Here is a 22,164-nt window from a genome sequence, read left to right as displayed (position 1 = left end):
ATACAATGAATAGGGAATGAGTATTTTAAGGAAGTTCTAAATCATTCAACAATGACAAAATGTTGGCCAAATAAGTAATATAGTTGACACTGCACCTTTGTAGCATTTAAAATTTGTTATTCTAGAAAGTCAAATTTGAAAGAGAAGTTGTTTGTTTTTATCAGACTTCAATGATGATTGACTAAAACTGTGTCAGTCAGATGGAAATTGAAATACTAGGTCAGTTATCTACAGTGTTTCCCTTAAAAACATGCTCTTATCTTTGACATGAAAACACTTGGGCGTACATAAAAATTTCAAGACTTTGGTCAGTAGTGCTTGACATAGCTGGAATATCAACCCCCTCATGTACTTTTTGAAGAATCCAAATGGTTGATACTGGCACACACTTTGCTGTAAGAAATTTGTGGCAGAGGTACTAAATACAATGCTGTGTGAAAAGCTGCTGTCTTCAAGCAGCATCCCAGGTCTTTTTTACATATGTCATTTACATGTGCCACCTGTAAACAGCGTGGAATACTAATCAACTATGATTGTTGTCCTTTCCTGCAACACAGCCTCCAAGTATTATATCACCTTACATGTCACAATAACTTCATAAAATTCTGCTCTCATTTGATTTTCGTAAATATTGGGCAGTATATACTCTACTGTGTCGTGCTACATTGTCTCATCTCAGGAGTTAAATAATTCACTCTCTTGCCATTGGTACAACAATAAGTTGCTGTTCTTTAAAATTAAATTGATTCTTACTGGAGTACTAGCCCAGCAAGGTAAGCAGGAGAGCTCCTGTGAAATTTGGAGTGGAGGTTGGAGGTAGTCTCAGAATTGAAGCTGTCGGGAAGATTATTGTCTGGGAAAGCTAGGTTTTGAGTTTGAATTTTGGTTTGTCACACAGTTTTAAACTGTGAGGAAGTTTCAACATGGTACACATTCCACAACAGACTAGAAGAATTATTCTGGAGTTAGTAGCTATTTACAAAGAGGTATGTTTGTCCACATCTGATCAGTTTTCATCTGGCAAGTCACTCACAGACAGACTTTTCTTATTAATGATTGTGGCAACACTGATTTCCACTTATGCTCTGTATTACACACTGTTACTCTTACAGTTCATCAAGATGAATTGGTGAACATGCTTCGCATTCACTGGAATGACAACATTTGTCAGAGTTTATCCATACAACTTACTTGTTGCCAAGTTTTGACCTCCACCAGATGGTACTGTTTGTATTCTTTTGAGCATATCTGTGCCACAGTGAAAAGTGTACTACATTCTACAATGTTCATTTACTGTGATGTGTATATCTAATAAACACCATTGTGTAAAATGCATGTTTTTCATGAGAACCTAGGTACTTGTTCCATATGCTTCTCTTGGATTAAAAATTGACTGTAATATAGCAGAACTTTGTAATACATCTGTAATGAGAAATCTCTGGAATATGCAAACCATTAGATTAAACTCATAGGTTACTGACTGCGCAAGTTGGCACAATAGTCAGACACTAGACTTGTATTGTGGAGGGTTTGATTTGTGAATGCTCCAGCTTGGCGTCTTTATTGCTTCTGTGGTTACTCTAATTCACTTCAGGCAAATGCTGGGATTGTTGATTGACAAGACTGTACCGGACACTCTTTTCACTTTTCACCTGTCATCCTAAATCTGAGTTGAGTGCTCCAAGTCTAATAATATAGAAAATCATACATCATCATATATATATATTGGTTTAAAGACATCAGTTGACCATAATAGCTATGATCCCTTATAATTTCCTCCAGTGGATTTGATTATAAAAGGACCACACAGAACACATTATATTATTTACGTCATAGTATTACCATTGACTTGATATTTATGAACTTCAGGGTCTTTGGTACTCAATACATGGTTTTCATTCAGGCAGCAGCTTCTCTTTGTGACTTTGATGTTATTTAAATAGCTACGGATACCATGGGTGGTGCTTCAAAGCTTCCAAGTATTTGAGAATAGATGATTTGATCACTAAGAAGCTACAATATGACTCTGTTTTGTTAGAATTGTTTTGACAATACTATTACTTTATAGTCAGTATAATAAAGTCATACTGCTTGTTAAGGTGAGCCGGTTTAAATGGTTATGATGATGAGATGATGATAGTATTAAATAAACTAACGTGAATAAGTAGCTATATTGCAGACTTGTAATTACTTCTTTTATCATAAAATTTACTGTTAATTTATTGTGATGTTTTCCATTTCAGGTCCAATGATTGAGCGAATAGTAGCTGTTTGTCAGACAAGAGATGATCAGACACAGTGGGTGGATCATTTAAAGCAACAGATTCGGAAAGTTACAAAATCATCGGTTTCATCACCACCTCCAACATCACCACCTCCCAGCAAGCCACAACCATTACCACCTCCCCATGTAAGTTTTGCACCACTTTCTCCCTATTCCAATCTGACGTCTTTATTTGCTGAACTTATACAGCATGGTATTATTACAAGAAAACTACTGAAACATTTGTTGTACTCTGAATTCACTGCTGCTGCCAAAATAATAGGTGTGAAAATACGGCATAGTCATAGAGCAGAATGTGTGATCTTCCCCAAAAGTGAAAACTCAGGAAATTGTGATGTGGCACATAAGGTACTGCTGCAGAGTGAATATGAAGAAGAATCTGAAAGTGATGATTCCATTATTTATTGTCTAGAAGCTGAAAGCAGGCCTGAATCTCGAAAGACTAGTGTTTTAGAAAGACAAGATGCCATTGATATTGAAAGTGATCAGAGTGATAGTGATACAGTTTCAAGTGCAGCTAGCCATCTAAAGTATTATAGTAACTCTGTCTGTCTTGCTAATTGTGGTGAATTCTCTTACGGGATAGTTCCTCAGTGTCACAGTATTTCAGAATTTGTTTCTCAGCAAAAGTGTTCTCCTAAGCACATGGGTGCTGCCTTCTCCATATTAGAAAATTATGACGTTATAAACACAACTAACAAACAACTAAAATTGTGTGAAGATCAAGAAAACAAATACAAAATATCATCTTCTGCTGAATCCAGCTTTGAAAGGAACTCTTTGCATAGGACTTTCCCATGTGGTGTCTGTGAAGATCTTACAAACATAAGTGAGTGTGAGGACACATTATCCAGAGACCAGTTAAATGTAGAACTTTCCAGAAATAGTATGCCAGTGACAGTTCAGCCGAGGGAATGTAATTGTTCTCATTCAGTTTCTGCCTTCGAGCCTCAGTTTCCAAATGTAAAGACAGAAGCACCTTTTGAGTGTTGTGGTACAGCTCTACTACAGTCAAAGAAACTTTCAACACAGTCACTGCCAATAAAATTGAGAGACTGTGATTCCCCTCCTACAACACATTCCTCCACTCTTGATCTTCCAGCAAAAACAATCCCTGTACCATCTTCAGTGTTAGCGGGATTATTATATGGTGAGGGGCAAAACACTGAAGATGCTCACCCAAAGTGCCATCCAAATTTTCAACAGCAAAACAGTGCCTCTAGTGATAAAAGTGCTGAAAGTACAAGTACAGTTTGTAGTTTGCCTTTTGTATCGAAATCTAAAGTGAAAATCAATCGTGGAGAGAGGACTTCCATTAGAACAATTCCAGAAAAAACCACTCAACCATTGGATTCATGTAGGTCTTTTTCTCAGCATGATAATCGTGGCCGTGGCCGTTACCGTTCTTACCAGTATGTAACCATTAAGCCCAGAGTATCGGCAGATAAATTTAAGAGTAGTAAAGCCACGAACTGTCAGTGCTGTTCAGATATACCATCAAGTTCACGGTCTTCTGATTCTGGGCTGGCAGACATTGCAGGGAATTCAACATTAACATCGCCAGATTTATCTAATATAGTAACTGAAAATGAACAGAGATATTCCTGTGCAAGAAGTGTTGAATCCTTCCATCCTGATGCATCACCAACACCAAGGGAAAGTGCTGAGTTGGAAGACTTCAACTATGAGGCACAATGCATGTGTACATCACCATTTGGTTCCACACCACGCACTTCTGCACAACCGTCTCCAACGTCAGAGAAGCTGCTAACTGGATTGTGTGATTCTGTTACTTCCATCACATCTGCTAGCAAGGACCAGCCACCCGTTCCAGCTGCACAGTTGTGGGAGGGCACTGGAAACCAACCTGCAACAGCAGGCAGTGGGATCTACCGTTCAGGAATGTATGCCCATTGGTGGCTCAAGACCAAACTCCCTGCTTCCGCAGTGAGAGATTCCACTCCTGCTCCTACACAAACAGGCAAGGGATGATTCTTAATGCCGCATGTGTGTTCTTATACATCTGAATCACATGCATGCTTGTTTCATAGGGGCTACCCTTCCTGTATAATTCATCATTAATGGTAGACTTACAGAACACTCCTAGTAACTCATCCATTAAATGAGAAACAAAGCTCTTCTGTAAGGGAGAAAACTTAACACAATGTTTCAGTCACTGTTAACAATGCAGAATTCGCACTGCCCCATATGTAGTGCTGGAACCATGACATGCTCAGCTGAGTGTCCTGTTTGTTGTGACTTTTATTGCTTCTATTTCTAACTGTGTTGTTAACATGAAGCTAAATTAATTTTGTGCATCTGAGTTTAGTTATTTTGTTTTACTAAATATCCAATATTCAGCCAGTTTTTCAGATGCTTTTTGTTTTATTTTTCTCAGTGTGTCTTGCGTGGTTTAGCAGTACTAAATATTCTACAAAAAAAATTGCAGAGTTCATAATGGTAATTTTTCAATGGGATACAAAAAATACTAGAGGAAAGACATCCACTCACCATGTAGAGGGTTGGGTTGTGTGGGGGAAGAGGCCAAACAGTGAGGTCATTGTTCTCATTGGATTAGGGAAGGACGGGGAAGGAAGTTGGCTGTGCTCTTTCAAAGGAGCCATCCCAGTATTTTCCTGGAGCTATTTAGGGAAATCACTGAAAACCTAAATCAGGATGGCTGGATGCGGGATTGAACCATCATCCTCCCAAATGCGAATCCAGTGTGCTAACCACTGCGCTATCTCGCTCGTACTCACCAAGTGTAGAGGAGGGGTGTGTGTGTGTGTGTGTGTGTGTGTGTGTGTGTGTGTGTGTGTGTGAGAGAGAGAGAGAGAGAGAGAGAGAGAGAGAGAGAGAGCGAGAGCGAGAGCGAGAGCGAAGAGTCAGGCAAAGCAATTTAGGGAAAAACATGAACAACTTGTTTAATGCTATCTCCATGTGGTGAATGGGCGTGTTTTCTCATACCATTGTCTAGAAATTTAACTGTAATAGTTTTAGCTTCTGGATGTGCAACATATTATCTGGTTGTCTTAAATAAAAAAGATGAAATAAGTGCGAATGGATTCAGTGAATGAGATTATGTACGTATTATTGTTTCATACCATGCATTGCCCTTCACTAGTGCTGTTCATGTAAATTGGATTGCAGTTATTGTTTAAGAACATTTTACCCTTTCACAGGGTTTTGACCCATGTAACACTGAGTTGGAAGTAGGCGTGGCATAAGAATGGACCAGGATATTTTGTAGTTTTCTTCAGTGGCTGAAAACTATTTTAGGAGGGGTGGGAGGATTGTGAGTAAGATTTTCCTCATTTCTGGGCATGATCATAAGTTGTTGTTGGTCTGGTGAACAATATAGTTAAATTATTCCAGTCATGGGTGATATTACTTAATGAGGGAGCTGCTGCTTTGCAGCACTTGGGGGAGAAATTTCTTAGTGTAGAAGAGGTCAGCAGATACTGAAATACAGATACGGTTCATAGCTTTTTGAACCAGCAAAGGTGGAGATCAAATCCAGCAAGGTGAAATGTTGAGCTGAGGAGGACCAGATGAAGTGTGTGGAAGAGATGGTGTTGCGGATGTCCAGGAAAAAGGGCAGTGTGTGTATGCTTAGGATCCAGATCATGAAGATGTCTCCAAATAACCTGAACCAGACAAGGGGTTTAGTGTTTTAGGTAGCTAGGAAGGTTTCCCCTTTATGGCCTGTAAACAGCTTGACACAGGAGGATGTCATGCAAGTGCCCATGGCTGTGCAGTAGAGATTTTGTATATCTTCCCTTCATAGGAGTGGGTAAGGATGTAGTTTGTAAAGTGTATAATAAATGAGGTAATGGGTTTGTAGTCTGTAGGGAGTTAGGAGAAGTAGTGTTCAGTGACCAAGGGGGATGATAGTGTGTAAAGACAGAGCATCAATAGTGACAAATGTGGAACTTTACAATAATGGTGTGGCAATGGCTGCAGGCAATGGGTTGGAGGTATAGGTCAACAAGAGTAGAGATTCATTACACAGGAAAACAGTAATTAGCTACAATGGAATGTCCAGAATGATTAGGTTTATGGATTTTGGAAAACATGTAGAAGGTGGGTGGGAAATTAGCGTGAAGAGGGAGATAGATTTAGGAGAGAGGTTCTGAAATCGGTGGAAAGAGTGGAGTAGGAATTGGAGGCTACATTGGACTTACAGGGTGGGATCACCATGGTGGAGCTGGCAGGTACCTTCTGTTGGGTAATCACTATGGTTATCTGCCAGTAGTGGAAACTGTGTCTACCAGGGAGGATGATCAGATTGAGGTATTAAGGTTGTGTGTGACTATTGTTTCCTCCTTTGAGAGGTTTGAGCTATTGGAAAGGGGGATGAGGATGGGGCCATTTGGAAATAAATAATTCTTGAATGTAACCATAAACCAGGAGATGGTTAGGTGAGACTGAAGAGGGGTCACAGTTGGATGGAGGTATGAAATGAGACACAAAAGGTTCTACTGTTGGAGGGGCTGGTGGTTAAAGTGTTTCCATGTTAGGAATCTGGTGGAAGGGGACTAGGTCTTTGCTGTGTACAACATGATTGAATAGCTATCTACACATGCCTTCAGAGCAGAGATTGGCACCACATCTAGGCCTGCCGGTTTCTTAGTTTTTAGTTTTCAGATTGTCTTCCTGATTTCAAGCACTGTTGCTGGGAAACACCATAATTTTGCAATGTAATTCATCTACATCTGCTTTAGGGAAATATTGTTCCACTTTTTCACAAGTTTCAGAAAGTCATTACAAAATTTGCTAGTTTTTGTGAATTTTATGTTAATCTACAGGGTGAGCACAAAGTTTTGCCCTGATTATAACAATTTATTACAGAATATCCATTTGACATAATATTTTACACTTGATGCCATTACATAGGTTTGTGTTACTAATTTTTTTAAGACCATTTACATTAGTAAACCTCAACATTTGCTCCCTTGGTAGCTCGGGGAATGTCGAGGTGGTATTCCAGTTCCTGCCAGTTGTTTTGTAACGTGTTGTGTCACAGTACCCACAGTAGCTTGTATCCTAGCCTTCAGTTCGTCGACATCAGCAACTGGCTTGATGAAGACTCTGTGCTTGGTATAGCCCCAGCAAATAAAGTCAGTGGGCGTTATGTCTGGAGAGCGGGGTGGCCAGGGTGTTGGACCATTCCTTCCAATCCACCGATCCAGACATTACTTCCCTCTTGACTTTTTTTTCTGGGGCTATATGAAGGACAGAGTCATCGTCACACCAGTTGCTGATGTCAATGAACTGAAGGCTAGGATACAAGCTGCTGTGGGTACTGTGACAGAACACTTGTTATGAAACACCTGGCGGGAACTGGAATACCACCTCGTCATTCTTCGAGCTACCAAGGGAGCACACGTTGAGGTTTACTAATGTAAGTGGTCTTAAAAAAACTAGTAAACTAACCTATGTAAAGTCATCAAATGTAACTTATTATGTCAAAAGGTTACTCTGTTATTCAAGGGCTGTTCAGAAAGTAACCTCCGGTTGATTTAAAAAAATACACCAAGTTAAATAAAAATACTTTAATACATACATCTTACAACTACATCTTTGCACAATTTTTCTACATGGTCTCCATAGCGATTGAGGCAGTTATCGTATCTCTTCACAAGCTTTGAAATTCCTTCTGTATAAAAATCACCCGCTTGTGCCTGGAGCCAGCCTGTGACCGCATCTTTGAGCTCTTCGTCGTCATCAAACCGCTGTGACCCGAGCCATTTCTTCAAATGCATGAAGAGGTGATAATCACTTGGCGCCAGGTCTGGGCTGTAAGGTGGATGGTTGATAACGTCCCACTTGAAGGACTCAAGAAGGGCCGTTGTTCTGCGAGCAGAGTGAGGACGGGCGTTATCGTGCAAAAAAACGATACCGGAAGTCAGCATACCACGGCGTTTGTTCTGTATAGCCCGTCGTAACTTTTTTATTGTTTCACAGTACACGTCTTGATTAATGGTCGTACCACGTTCCATGAATTCAACCAACAACACCCCTTTGGCATCCCAAAACATCGTTGCCATCAGTTTTCTGGCAGAAAAATCTTGCGAGGCTTTTCTTGGTTTGGTAGGCGAATTTGAATGTGCCCACATCTTTGATTGTTCTTTTGTCTCAGGGTTCACGTACTTAATCCAGGTTTCGTCACCGGTCACGATTCTGTTTAACAATGGTTCTCCTTCGTCCTCATAACGTGACAGAAAGTCTAATGCAGAGGCCATTCTTTGAGTTTTGTGGTGGTCGGTAAGAATTTTGGGCACCCATTGTGCACAGAACTTACGGTAACCCAATCTTGCTGTCACTATCTCGTACAAGAGAGTCTTAGAAATCTGTGGAAAACCAGTAGACAACTCCGACATTGAGAAACGTCGATTTTCACGAACTTTTGCATCAACTGTCTGAACGAGTTCGTCAGTACCAATGATGGTCTACCACTCCTCTCTTCATCATGAACGTTTTCTCATCCACTTTTAAATAAACGTACCCATTCACGGACAACTCCTTCACTCATAACTCTTGGTCCGTACACGGCACAAAGCTCACGATGAATAGCTGCTGCAGAATATCCTTTGGCTGTAAAAAACCTTATGACAGCACGCACTTCACATTTGGCGGGGTTTTCTATTGCAGCACACATTTCAAACTGCCACAAAAACTAAACTAGCGCAGGTACGACGTTCACTCGAGCACGGCTTGATGCCGACTGACCTGTTGAGTGCGTGAACGCACAGATGGCGTCGCTACTCCCCCCACAACCCGCACTGTGACCAATCGGAGGTTACTTTCTGAACCGCCCTCGTAAATTTTTATAATCAGGTCAAGACTTTGTACTCACCCTGTACTTCCATCTTTAATCTGTATGTTTTTATACTGGTGACTATCTTTTCTGGTTTATTGTTTTATGCCACCACCTGCTACATTACTTTCATTGTCATGAAATTTTTTTCTGCAAGTACTACCCACATGTATAACTTTTTGTAATTTTGGTGGCAATTTAGGAACTTTTGGTTAGTATACTGTTTTTGTAAAGAATGGACATATTTAAATATGTTGAAGGATTTCACTCATAAATACAGTTATGCATTTGTTTTCCTTAGATGTTTTTGAAGTAACCACTTTTGAAAATGTCTTCTCAAAACTTGCCAATGGCCTTGCTGCAGTGGTAACACCGGTTCCCATCAGATCACTGAAGTTAAGTGCTGTTGGGCTGGGCTAGCACTTGGATGGGTGACCATCTGGTCTGCCGAGTGCTGTTGGCAAGCAGTATGCACTCAGCCTTTGTGAGGCAAACTGAGGAGCTACTTGATTGAGAAGTAGCGGCTCCAGTCTCGTAAACTGACATACGGCCAGGAGAGAGGTGTGCTGACCATATGCCTCGCCACATCCACATCCAGTGACGCCTGTGGGCTGAGGATAACAAGGTGGTTGGTCGGTACCGTTTGGCCTTCAAAGGTCTGTTCGGACAGTTTAGTTTTTTTCCCCCCTTAAAACTTAGTTTGAACACTGTACAGAATTAGAAATATTTGTATATGAATTATTTGTGTGTATACTTCTTCCCAGGTTTGGTTTGTCATTGCTGTAGAAAAAAGTATGTATTTTGTTGTAAGAGAAAATTCTTTTGTAGACCTATTGTTTTGTGAGAATTTTTGAGTGTGCCTTTAGCTTTATTATGTGACAGTAATGATATGAGAGTTTGAGATATTTTACCTGTATATAAAGTGCAAATTTCCCTGTGTATATTTTTAGGTGTACGGTCTAAGACTGGTGCTAATTTTTTGGTTACCCTGTAATAGTGTTTACATTTGTATCATTAGAGAAATATCAAAATGTTTAATATGTGTTACTGATTTCATCATTAACACTTTTGTGTGTGTTTACATCCCACATAAGATTGTTAGTTTTGGAACCTGATACTTTTTTCAGGACTTTAGTTAATTTGCTAACAAAGATGTCCACACTAACATCAAGTAAGCAGTATACACAAAATGATTAACTTATTACGAATTTCAGTGACTGAAACTTGAAACTTTTTTAATTACATTAATTATGATGAGACCTTGTCTAACTTTAAACTTTATCCCGTGTCTGATTGAAATACTTGGTCCTTTACCCTTTATGGTAGTTCTACCATAGCAACTTGCCCTTTATATGATGACAGTAATGTGTGTGACCTCAGCAGCCAGAGGTTCTGTATGTATGTTTGTATGTGTGTGTGTGTGTGTGTGTGTGTGTGTGTGTGTGTGTGTGTTTTCTATCTCCGACAAAGGCCTTGTTGGTCGAAAGCTCATTTTCTGACAGTCTTTTTGTTGTGCCTATCTGCAGCTCCGCATCTCCGCTATATTTTCAAAATATTGTTACAGTCCATCCTGGATTTTCCACTGTTGAATTTTGATAGTAATATGTGCTGTATTTCAGTGTCTCTGTATCATTGCTCTGTAATGCATACCATTTCGCTGTTGAAAGAATGTAATTCAACTTCAGGTTGCTATAGTTATTTTTAATAGCCTGCATGTTTTGATGGAGTGATAATTCTTTGTAAATTTATTTGGCATTCAACCTAATGATTGTTAAAAGTTTCATTTTTATTATAAGGTTTATAACTGTACTACATCTATCGTTCTCAGACATCATATTTTGACAAGGTAGTGATATTTTTTCTGATTGCAGTTGAATATGGTACATTCTTTCTTCTGAGACCTGTTGCTTTTCATGGCTCTCCAGACTGGTTGAGACAATTCCATAGCAGTTGTGCCTGTTATGATCTATTCAAAGCCTAATTTCTCCATCTGTAACAACAGAAATTTGATGATGAACAACTCCATATCCACCTCCTATTTCCTCACTAATTAGCTCAACCAGCCTTTACTTCCCAACCTTATTGAGGTACATGCCATGTCCAGAAAAATCCCATATCACAATAGATCCAACCAGCATCATTGCAGTCTGTATCTGGTCAGCAGTCATCAGCACCATTCCCAGCTCCACAGTAACTTGATATACTGCACAACCAAGCTGAGGCTGATCATGACAAGAGAATTGCTCAACTAGAAACAAATTTGTGCACCAGTTAAGGAGGATATTTTTTTCATGTCACAACCTATGTCATATTCCCTATCCCTGTCCAGTGTTTCCTGTCCCACCTGCTATCACTACTTGATCATTTGTAGTGAAATCCTTACATAAAGGCCCTAAGTCCTCGATCCCTTGACTCTGCACTTGGCCTGAAAATGCTGGTGACCTGATGCTTTGTTTCTGACTATTTTAACTGAGGTCCTGCACCTCCAGCATGACCACTACCGGGCAGCAGCACTTTCTTTCTCCTGAAATTAGTGATGTTCCTTGTGTTCTTGATCATGTGTAAAGTCTGCTGGACTCAAGACTGGCAGCTGGAACCTGTTTCTGAGACAACAAAACTGTTACACCATGTCCTCCTGCCCCCAATCTTCCTTTTAGCTGCCACCTTCCAACCAGCCCCCTTCACTCTGCCCGCCTTCATTCTCGCTAGCTTCTGAATTTCAAATGACATGATCCATCTTAAAATACACTGAAAAAGTCAAATATTCACATATCTTACTAGAAAAGGACACTACTGCAGATATTCACTTCAAGAAATGTATGTGAAATATGTGGTAATGTGCTAAGTTTATTTTGGTAATGTTCAGTGGCTTCAATTTCTATGTTGATTGTACTGAACATCTGTTAAAGCAGATGGTGGTCTTTCCTTCCTCCTCTGTCCTTAGAATGGTGATGGTCTTGCTGTCCAGTACATATGACAGAAGATTGAATTTTGTCCCATAGAATTCTGCATACAAAGCAATCAGCACAACAGACTTACCATTATTCTTCTTCTTCTTCTTCTTCTTCTTCTTCTTGTTCTCTCTCTCTCTCTCTCTCTCTCTCTCCCTCCCCCTCCCTCCCTCCCTCCCTCCCTCCCTCCCTCCCTCCCTCCCTTTATCTCTGTGTTCTTGATCTTTACAGAGCAAGGTTACAATTGTGTAAAAATTTCATAATTAGCAGTGTCATCAGAAGAATTAGGAGATACACTACTGTCCAAAACTTAGTCGTCATTAGGAAAATATAAGCAACCTTGGTAAATGACAACAAGGTTACACATATTTCTATTAAAACTGGCATTGTGATATGTTTGGAGAGAAGCAATACTTCTTGTTTTGAATAGGCAAATGACTGAAAGATTGTAAAAAGCAGTACATTTGATCAATAATGTCTCTTATACAGCAGATTCTTTATTATCAGTGTAGTTGCTTCATAAAATTTGTTACTTAGTGTCAGAAAGTCAACATTTTGGGCCTTTATTGCAGACCTTGAAGAAGGTGAAATATAGGCCAAAGTCTTGCTAGCATTCACTGTCCCACAAAGTGTAATTTGTCAGTTGTATTTAGATTGGATATTCACAGATGAATCTCATTTCAGTTTGCTGATTGATTCTTGTTGCACATTCATCTGCAGGGCAGTAGGTGGTTCATATAATCAAGAGACAATTATGATGGTGGTAGTTTTTTTATGTTATGAGGGAGCAAAATGTAGAAAGATTGTGCATAGCTTTGTAACTTCATTTATAGTTTGAAGAATACTGTTAACATATAGCTGTACAAATATATGTCAGTACAGTCATGTATGTGACTTTTCAGATTTTCAGTTGCTCCAGATTATCTCTTCTCAGATGTTAATGCTCACACACATTAAGCTGCTCTGGCATGTAAATTTCGGGCTAACATAACAAGATATCCATCCCATGGACTGACCAGTGAGTTTTCTAGCCCTGAATGCTACATATCATGTCTGTGATACAATGGCATGACACAATACTGGACTCTTCCAATTCCCTCCCTCCCTCCACCAACCCTAGCTCTTTCTTGGGAGTGGGATGGCCTATGGAGAAAATATGCTCTTTATAAGTAACTTTTAGACACTAGTGAAGTAAATCTGTGAATATTGCTTTTGTTTTATTGTACTGGGTAATTCTGTGTCCATTACATCTAAGCAACTTCCTGACAGAGATTAAAACTGTGTGGCAAACCAGGATTTCAACCCGAAACCTTGCATTTTGTGCACAATGTTCCTACTGACTGCACTATTCAGGCATGACCCAGATCTGCCTTAACAGCTTCACTTTTGCCAGTACCTTTCTCCTACTTCTCAAACTTAACAGAAGCTCTCCTGCATAATTTACAGGACTATTACCCCTGGAAGAAAGGATATCACTGAGAAATGGCTTAACCAGAGCACAGGGGAATTGTTTCCAAGTTGAGTCTTCCTCTCTGCAGCGGAGTGTCCAGCAAAGTATGCAGCACAGCTTCTGTGAGATTTGGAAAGTAGGAGAGAGCTACTGGCAGAAGTGAAACTGTGAGGATAGGCCATGATTTGTGTGTCCATAGCCAGTCAGTACAACCATTACCTGCAAAAGACAAAGTTCCAGGTTTGAGTCCTGTTCAGGTGCACAGTTTTAATATGCCAAGAAGTTTCAAATTAGCACACATCTGTTGCAGAGTGAAATATTCTTTCTAGAAACTATCTGAGAGAAGATAGGAGCTATAACTCTTTAACACGTAATGACACATTGGTGAGGATTATAGAGAATGTAAAAGAAAGTTCAAAATTTTGATCATTGTGCAAGAGCATTGAATCGGAAGTTGACACATGCTCAGTGATACATAGGTGCTGAGTTCTGTGTCTTAAGTGAAACATTTGTCTGGGCATGCTTGAGTAGTGGCTGGTGCCACAACTTGATACTGATTTCACAGATTCCGTCTTCCAATAGAACAGACCACTCCCACATTGGAGTACAAATGTACACACAATTTTAAATCAAAATCTTTTTAATCATTGGATAACTTATGTTGGACATGATGATGCTATGTTTTGGTTTTGGTCACATCTGGACTTAACACCGATGGATATCCTTTTATAGGGTTATGTGAGAGACCTTGTTCCTTGGCCTTTTTTGCCAAAAACAATTCCAGAACCCAAAATGTGCAGTTTTAATGTGGTTGCATTAGACTCCATTTATGATTCAGAATATATGGCGTAAAATGGCTTATCATATAGCTGTCATCTGGGCCATCGAGGGGAGATGTATAGAATACCTACAAGTTTGTGAAACATAATTTTTAAATTGCATTCACTTTCTCTGTAATTCTTTTCTATTAAGTAGTTATATTTGACTATAAAAGTTATCAATCAGTACTCACATAAATTCTGTTGATTGGCTGTTGACTTTTTAGCCATTTTCAGTATTGTCATAAACAAAAAACACTAGAGGACTGAGTGGAGTTAGCCATTGAAAGTCCTTGTGCAGCTAGATGTGTCTGTACAAGCTAATACAGTTTGAAACTTTCTGGCAGATTAAAACTGTGTGCCGGACCGAGACTCGAACTCAGGACCTTTGCCTTTCGTGGGACGTGCTCTACCACTTGAGCTACCCAAGCATGACTCACACCCTGTCCTCACAGCTTTACTTCTGCCAGTACCTCATCTCCTACCTTCCAAACTTTACAGAAGCTCTCTTGTGAACCTTGCAAGGTTCGCGGGAGAGCTTCTGTAAAGTTTGGAAGGTAGGAGATGAGGTACTGGCAGAAGTAAAGCTGTGAGGACAGGGCGTGAGTCATGCTTGGGTAGCTCAGGTGGTAGAGCACTTGCCTGCGAAAGGCAAAGGTCCCGAGTTCGAGTCTCGGTCCAGCACACAGTTTTAATCTGCCAGGAAGTTTCATATCAACGCACACTCTGCTGCAGAGTGAAAATCTCATTCCGGTTAATACAGTTTGATGTGTGTGCTCACTCCTACGTTCTGATGCAGCCATCGGCCAAAAAATGTTATGGTATCTTATTTAATTTATGTAGTGTAGTTAGGTGTCTACTGACTTCGTTAATGTAACGTTGACAAGTGTGTTTTTGCATATTGTTTCTTACTTCATGGGTCTATTGGAAATGACTATAGATTTGAAACCAGTATAACCAATAAATAAAATTTGTGTGTGCATTGATTCATAACCTTTGTAGTCAGATTTAATGAGATCATGTGTGCTCTTCACCAATGGTTTGGCAAATATGAGTAAATAGTTATAGCTTTTTGTAATCACTATATGTTATTTTTAATTGTCCTGTATTCGAGTAAAACCATGTGGCCTTTCTGTCCCCATGACTGACATTCAGAATGTTACAAAAGTGCTTCTTTGAGTAAAATAATTCTGTTTTTCTTACAGAAGAGTGCTCTGACAGGTCCGTTATCGCCAAGAGTCAGCACACCACAAACAAACGCAAAGCTGGTGTTCCGCCCAGCTAACAGCAAGGGATGGAGCATGTCTTGTCTTCGGCCTTCCCCTCCCATTCGTCCATGTTTAGGTCTTGGTCGTGATGACAGCAGCAAGAAGCCTGCTCACAACACCAGAAAACACAGTGAGTTTAGCCTATTAATTTTTGAGAAAACAGTTCAGAATTTATACATGTACTAAATAAAACAGCTTTTAAAATAGAAATATATTAAATTGGTTTAATTGTTATTTTTGTAGAATCCACTGTCAATTTAAGAACTATAGATTCTCTTTTAAGGTGAGAAGACTTTTGAGGAGGATGCATTAATACTTCGAGTGATTGAGGCATATTGTATGAGTGCAAAAACACGTTACACTGTAAATTCAGGTATGTAAGACTGTTTTTCTTCATTGCAGCTCACTGTAATACATGTGTTTGTTTGGCATTTGTTTTCATCTAGTATGTTGTTCCATTTCACTGGCCAGTATTGTAAAGTAAACATCTATGTTATTTGTGATAAGATTCTTCACACAACCTACTTGTACAATTCTGTTATTTCATCCCCATTTCTGGCTTATGTATTACATTTCTCCATAAAATAATGTAAATAATTGACCTGCATGAATCTTATTATGGAACTTCAAGAAATTTTAAAGTCAGTGATGCTAAACTCAGTATAAGAATCTGATGTTGTTGGTGTAATCCTACCAGTAGTTTGAATTGGAAGGCAACATTTATGACAACAATGAGCTTCTGTAATTAGGTTAATTTTTATGTTAACATAAATTTACTCACATATGTACTTTTAAAGGAATATTGTGTTAGTGAAGTTGTTGATACAATGAAAAGTATCAGTTGCTGTGGTCTACTTCACAAGAAATAGTGTGAATACACAGTACTTTCATTTATATATCATATGTTACTTTATATTCTTCTCATAATTTGATGATCTGGTTATCACCAAGAGATTACTAGATAGGTGTCTCTGAAATAAACAATAAGATTGCTTACTGTCTTATATTTGCACATTATAATTAAATATTAGTATGCCTGCATGCTCATGTGAGATTGCTACCAAAATTTTTATCTAATGAAATTAGATTGTATGATTATAAAATGTGGTCTGTGTACCAATTACATGCAAGTTTGTAGGCAGTCCTACCACATGTACCAGTGAAGTAATCAAAAGTTTTAATCAACTGAAATTAAATGTAGCAATTTGTATGCTTACTATGCACAAGCAGATCATTAGACATGGAGCAAAAATTTGGGTTGTGCAACGGTGAAGAAGAAAATTTACTATGGCTTTGTTCTAAGGAGACACTCACCTTAAACTCAACTGATTCGGGGAAACAATTGAATACCTAAACTGAATCACACACTTCATGAATGTGAGTCCATTCTATTTTAACCACTATGCCACTTTAATATGACGATTCATATGCGTGCTTTGACAACCAGAGGTTGTTACATCGCTGTCATATATTACCAAGTATAATTTATTGTATTACATTCCATCCTGGATTTTCCTTTGTTCAAGTATAATTTATTTTGGAAAAGGAGCATGAAAATATTTAAAAAAAGGGTGATTCCTGATTCTGTTACAGTAGTCGTTCCCCAGTTAGGTATGTATATGCCCTAACAGTTTGAGGATCCTTCAAATGAGATAATTTACTTTAGTTATCTAATATGTTCATCTATATATAAAATAAGGGAAAAACAACTACTTACCTATAGAGGAGTAGTGTGTGGCGCACAGAAACAGGTGATAAAAGATAGTTGACTCTAGCTTTTGAGCTCACACACACACACACACACACACACACACACACACACAAACAAACAAACAAACAATCTGCCCACAGTAGCAGCAAGATGTATTATTGATTATCTATTACTGACAGTGGTTGCCTGGATAGATGGATGTGGGGAGAGTGGGAAAGGAAGGACACACGAGTCATGGAAGGGGTAGTGTGAAGTAAGTCTTTTCTTACATGACTCAGTGGCTGTGCAACAATGTGAAGGAGTTCAGAGGGCAGGACATAAGAGGGATGGGGGGTGGGAGTGGGGGGGGGGGGGGGGGGAAGAGAGGAAGGTAGTGATGAACAGAGAGATAGGAAGGGGAGAGTAAGGGAGAGGGATGGAAAGGAGGAGGGAAGAGGTGCAGTGGGAGGGGGGGGGGGGGGGGAGAGAGAGAGAGAGAGAGAGAGAGAGAGAGAGGGGGGGGGCACATCAGGGAGGGAAAGAGTGGGGGGGGGGGGAGGCTGTTCACAATCTGGATTAGGAAGGGATAGTGTGGGCAGCAGAGAGAAGGGGAAAGGTAATGTGAGACAGTGGGAAACAAACTGCTGGAAGTTTAGGCCAGGGGAATGCAAGAGCATAGGTTATGCTGGAGAGAGATTTCTCTTATGTGTAGCTCAGAGAAACTTGTGCTAGAAGGAAGTCTTCAGATGGACCGTGTAGTGAAGCAGCTTTTGAAGTCATTTGTATTACGGTGTACAGCATATTTGGCAACTCAACTGGCTGGTCAAGTTTGCATTTTGCAACAATTTGCCGGTTGTCATTCATACAAGTGGACAGTTTCACACTTGTCATGCCCACATAAATGCTGTACAGTTATTGCACCATCACTGATATATAACATGGCTGCTTTCACACATAGCCCTGCCTTTGATTGGGTAGGAGATGCCTGTGACTGGACTGCACTAGGAGATGTTGGATAATTGTATGGGGCAGGTCTTGCGCCTGCATCAGTCACAAGTGAATGATGCATGGGGTGCAGGACTGGAATAGGGACAAGAATATTCTGGATATTCTATAGGGTGGGTGGATTCTGGCACTACTTTGGCTAATGTGGGTAGTGTTTTGCTGTCTCAAGGCACAGTGAGAGGTAGTCAAAACTCTGGTGAAGTATGTGGTTGAGCTTTTCAAGGCCAGGGTGATACTGGCTGATTAGAGGAGCCCTTGTTAGTAGCTGGTTAGTAGGGTTACTGGTGTCAGAAGAGGAGATGGCACAGAAGATCTGTTTATGGATATGCTGGATAGGATGTTCTCTGTAGAGGTTATCGGTATATTTTAACAGCTCGTGCTTTGGACTGCAGATGTAGCATCTGTGGGTGGCAAGGCTGTGTGAACGAGACTTTTTGTCGTGGAACAGGTGACAATTGTCAAAGTGGAGGTACTGTTGGTATATGTGTGCTTGATACGAATGAGTGTATTTATGGAGCCATCCGAGAGGTAGAGATCAACATCCAGGAAGGAAGATCACTAGGTAGGGAAGGACCATGTGAAGTAGGTGTTTGAGAGAGATAAAGTTCGCAACAAAGCATATAATTTCCAATGAGAGAAAGTAATGTGAAGTTGGTACAAATGTTGGTGTTTCAACATTTATCGTACAAGTAAGAAAATAACAGTTTCATTATTTACATAATTGCTGGGTGATTATTAATACAAAGGGAATCATACAAACTATGATAACGTACTTCATTATTTGCAAGCATTTGTTTGGTAATAGCGAAATAAGCTATTTACGATACCAGGTAAAAATCTCCCTTTATTAGTGAGCTCTCCAATTAATGCATGTCAAAGACAAAAAATTTGATATGACTATACAAATAGTTGTGTTCCTTGCGTTATTTAGTAAGAGCAAAGCTACAGAGTCTGTTTAGATTTAAGCAATCCCTTTTCCTCTTATTTATTTAGTAACTTACGCCAAGAATGGAAAGCAATAAATTTTTATTGTATACATGTATTTTTATTGTATACAGGTACGCCTAATAGTCATTGTTCAATGCCTACACTTTTGTAAATTCTCTGTAAGATGTATGTTAAGTAATGTAAATATTGATAACATAATTTCCTAATTAATGTGGCAGGGATGTAAAGAATGTGATGTGTATAAGTCGGCAGTTTCAAGATAATGTTTTGTGGTGTTGATTTTTCATTTGTATAAATGAAAGTAATGCATAGATATCAGTGTATCATGTTTTAAACTATATTATACTAGTGCATATATACATATCTATATATATCAAAAACGCTTCAGAAAAATACTGTATTTTTGTACTGTCAAGATGATGTGGTGTTAGGCAGTTGTCAGCTAGTTTTATTAACATGAACACACAAAAAGTTGGAAATCAGTAGTATAAATTGTACAGTACATGTAATAAGACATTGAATCAAGTCTGAACTAGAGCCATCCATTTGCAAAAAGAATCCAAGAAGGGATTTACACTGAAGAGCCGAAGAAACTGGTCCATGTGCCTAATATCGTTTAGGGCCTCCTTGAGCATGCAGAAGTGGTGCAACACGATGTGGTATAGACTCAACTAATGTCTGAAGTAGTGCTGGAGAGAATTAACACCATGAATCCTGCAGGGCTGTCCATAAATCTGTAAGAGTAAGAGTGGGTGGAGATCTCTTCTGAACAGCAAGTTGTAAGGTATCCCAGATAAGCTCAATAATGTTCATGTCTGGGGAATTTGGTGTTCCTGGAGCCACACTCTAGCGATTCTGGATGTGTGGGATATCACATTGTCCTACTGGAATTGCCAAGTTCGTCAGAATACACAGTGGACTTCACTGCATGCAGGTGATCAGACATGATGACTACATATGTGTCACCTGTCAGAGTTGTATCTAGATGTATCAGGGGTCGCATATCACTCCAACTGCACATGCCCACACCGCTACAGAAGGTCCACCAACTTGAAGAGTCCCCTGCTGACATGCAGGGTCCATGGATTCATGAGGTTGTCTCCATACCCATACACATCCATCTGCTCAATACAATTTGAAACGAGACCATCCGACCAGGCAACATGTTTCCAGTCATCAACAGTCCAATGTCGGTGTGGACGGGCCCAGGCGAGGCATAAAGCTTTGTGTCGTGCAGTCATCAAGGATACACGAGTGGGCATTTGACTCCGAAAGCCCATATTGATGGTGTTTCGTTGAATGGTTTGCATGCTGACGCTCATTGGCCCAGCATTGAAATCTGCAGCAATTTGCAGAAGTGTTGCACTTCTGTCATGTTGAACGATTCTCTTCAGGTGTCGTTGGTCCCGTTCTTGCAGGATCTTTTTCCAGTCGCAGCGATATCAGAGATTTGAGGTTTTATCGTACACTTGTGAAGTGACCGCACAGGAAAATCCTCACTTCATCGCTACCTCGGAGATGCTGTGTCCCATCCTTCATGCGCTGACTGTAATACCATGTTCAAACTCAGTTAAATCTTGATAACCCGCCATTGTAACCACAGTAACTGATCGAACAACTTTTCCACACACTTGTTGTCTTATATATGTGTTGCTGACCACAGTGCCGTATTCTGCCTGTTTACATATCTCTATATTTGAACACGCCTTCCTATACCAGTTTCTTTGGTGCTTCAGTTAAAATCATGTGTAGGTCCCGGTGAAGACAAATGTCAGTTTAAATTACTTTTGAATATATTGTGGGAGTATACAGTGATCAATATTAGTGCAAATATTTACTATAAAAAACTGTCTTGATCAAAACATATTTATTACGGTGACCAGTTTTGACCACAACTGTGGTCATCTTCAGACCAATGAGTTAGAACCTCCTCCTGGTGGTAAATCATTACTCGCAGTGATTTACCTCCAGTAGGAGGTTCTACCTCATTGATCTGAAGATGACCACAGTTGTAGTCGAACCCGGTCAACGGAATAAATAATTTGTGATCAAGACTGTTTTTGATAGTAAATATTTGTCAGTTTAAATGTTCTGAAATTAATGAGTAAATATAATGCGGTTAAGGGATGTCCCAGTCCACTATCGAGAACCAGCGACAATACCAAAGAAGTGCTGTACCATCTGTTTCTAGAACAAAAAAGTTGCACAATTTGTCCAAAGACTGCTACCACCCACTACAACTAAAGTAAAGGCAATTCTTTAACATATAGTGCTACTGGGCAATGTTTCAATGTGCTGCTCTACATTTCAGTCTCAAAACTAACAGTGAGAAGTGGAAAACAAAAGTTTGTGAGTGTCAAGAGAAGAGGGGGGAAATAAAGCTTTTCATCATGAAGATGCTAGTAATGACCGTTGTTTAATACAAAGTAACCTTGTCATTTGATCCATATATAATTGCAAGCTTGTTAATGATATCTTTCACTACAATCTTTTCAAAATTATGTCAGTGATATATGGCAGGAGTTCTCCATTGAGACATTATACTGCTGTGTGCCCACTATCTTTTGTTTAGTACATCCCAGACATAACTAAAATTTGCTCAGATCCTCTGGACAACATTGAGATATGCCCTGCATAAATTCAGTCTTCCACTCAGTGATTTCAAGATATTTGGCCCACTTGGTCATAGTCGTGTAGGTAAGTTAATGTACGAACTAACCTAGACAAATTACTCTCCTCCTTGTGATAGAGGAATCAAAACTCTTTTCCATCTGCTATCCAAAATGTATTGTAAAATATAGAAATTATGTAAAACTCTTATTGTTTATTCTGTAAAATGGATTCAAATAAATAATTAAATCATAAAGTTAGTTTGTAACTATCTTCCTCATGTTTGAATTGGCAGTAGATCTTGACAATGACATTTGTAT

The 22,164-nt window shown here is 39.5% G+C and overlaps 1 protein-coding gene and 1 pseudogene across 7 annotated transcripts in view; both read left to right on the top strand.

The window, feature by feature from the left end:
• The window catches only part of LOC124592385 (rho guanine nucleotide exchange factor 7), a 126,887-nt gene that overhangs the window by 66,225 nt on the left and 38,498 nt on the right, over positions 1 to 22,164 (top strand). For all 7 annotated transcript variants that reach the window (XM_047131833.1, XM_047131832.1, XM_047131827.1 and 4 more), the window contains 3 exons: positions 2,244 to 2,410; positions 15,529 to 15,721; positions 15,875 to 15,964. In XM_047131833.1, coding sequence (XP_046987789.1) covers positions 2,244 to 2,410; positions 15,529 to 15,721; positions 15,875 to 15,964 — 450 coding nt within the window. The remainder of the gene's footprint in view (positions 1 to 2,243; positions 2,411 to 15,528; positions 15,722 to 15,874; positions 15,965 to 22,164) is intronic.
• LOC124597456 lies at positions 9,450 to 9,567 on the top strand (annotated as a pseudogene).

This window comes from Schistocerca americana, chromosome 2 (genome assembly GCF_021461395.2).
Source record: "Schistocerca americana isolate TAMUIC-IGC-003095 chromosome 2, iqSchAmer2.1, whole genome shotgun sequence".
Classification (NCBI taxonomy): Eukaryota; Metazoa; Arthropoda; class Insecta; order Orthoptera; family Acrididae; genus Schistocerca; species Schistocerca americana.
This window is presented reverse-complemented; position numbering and strand designations above follow the sequence as displayed.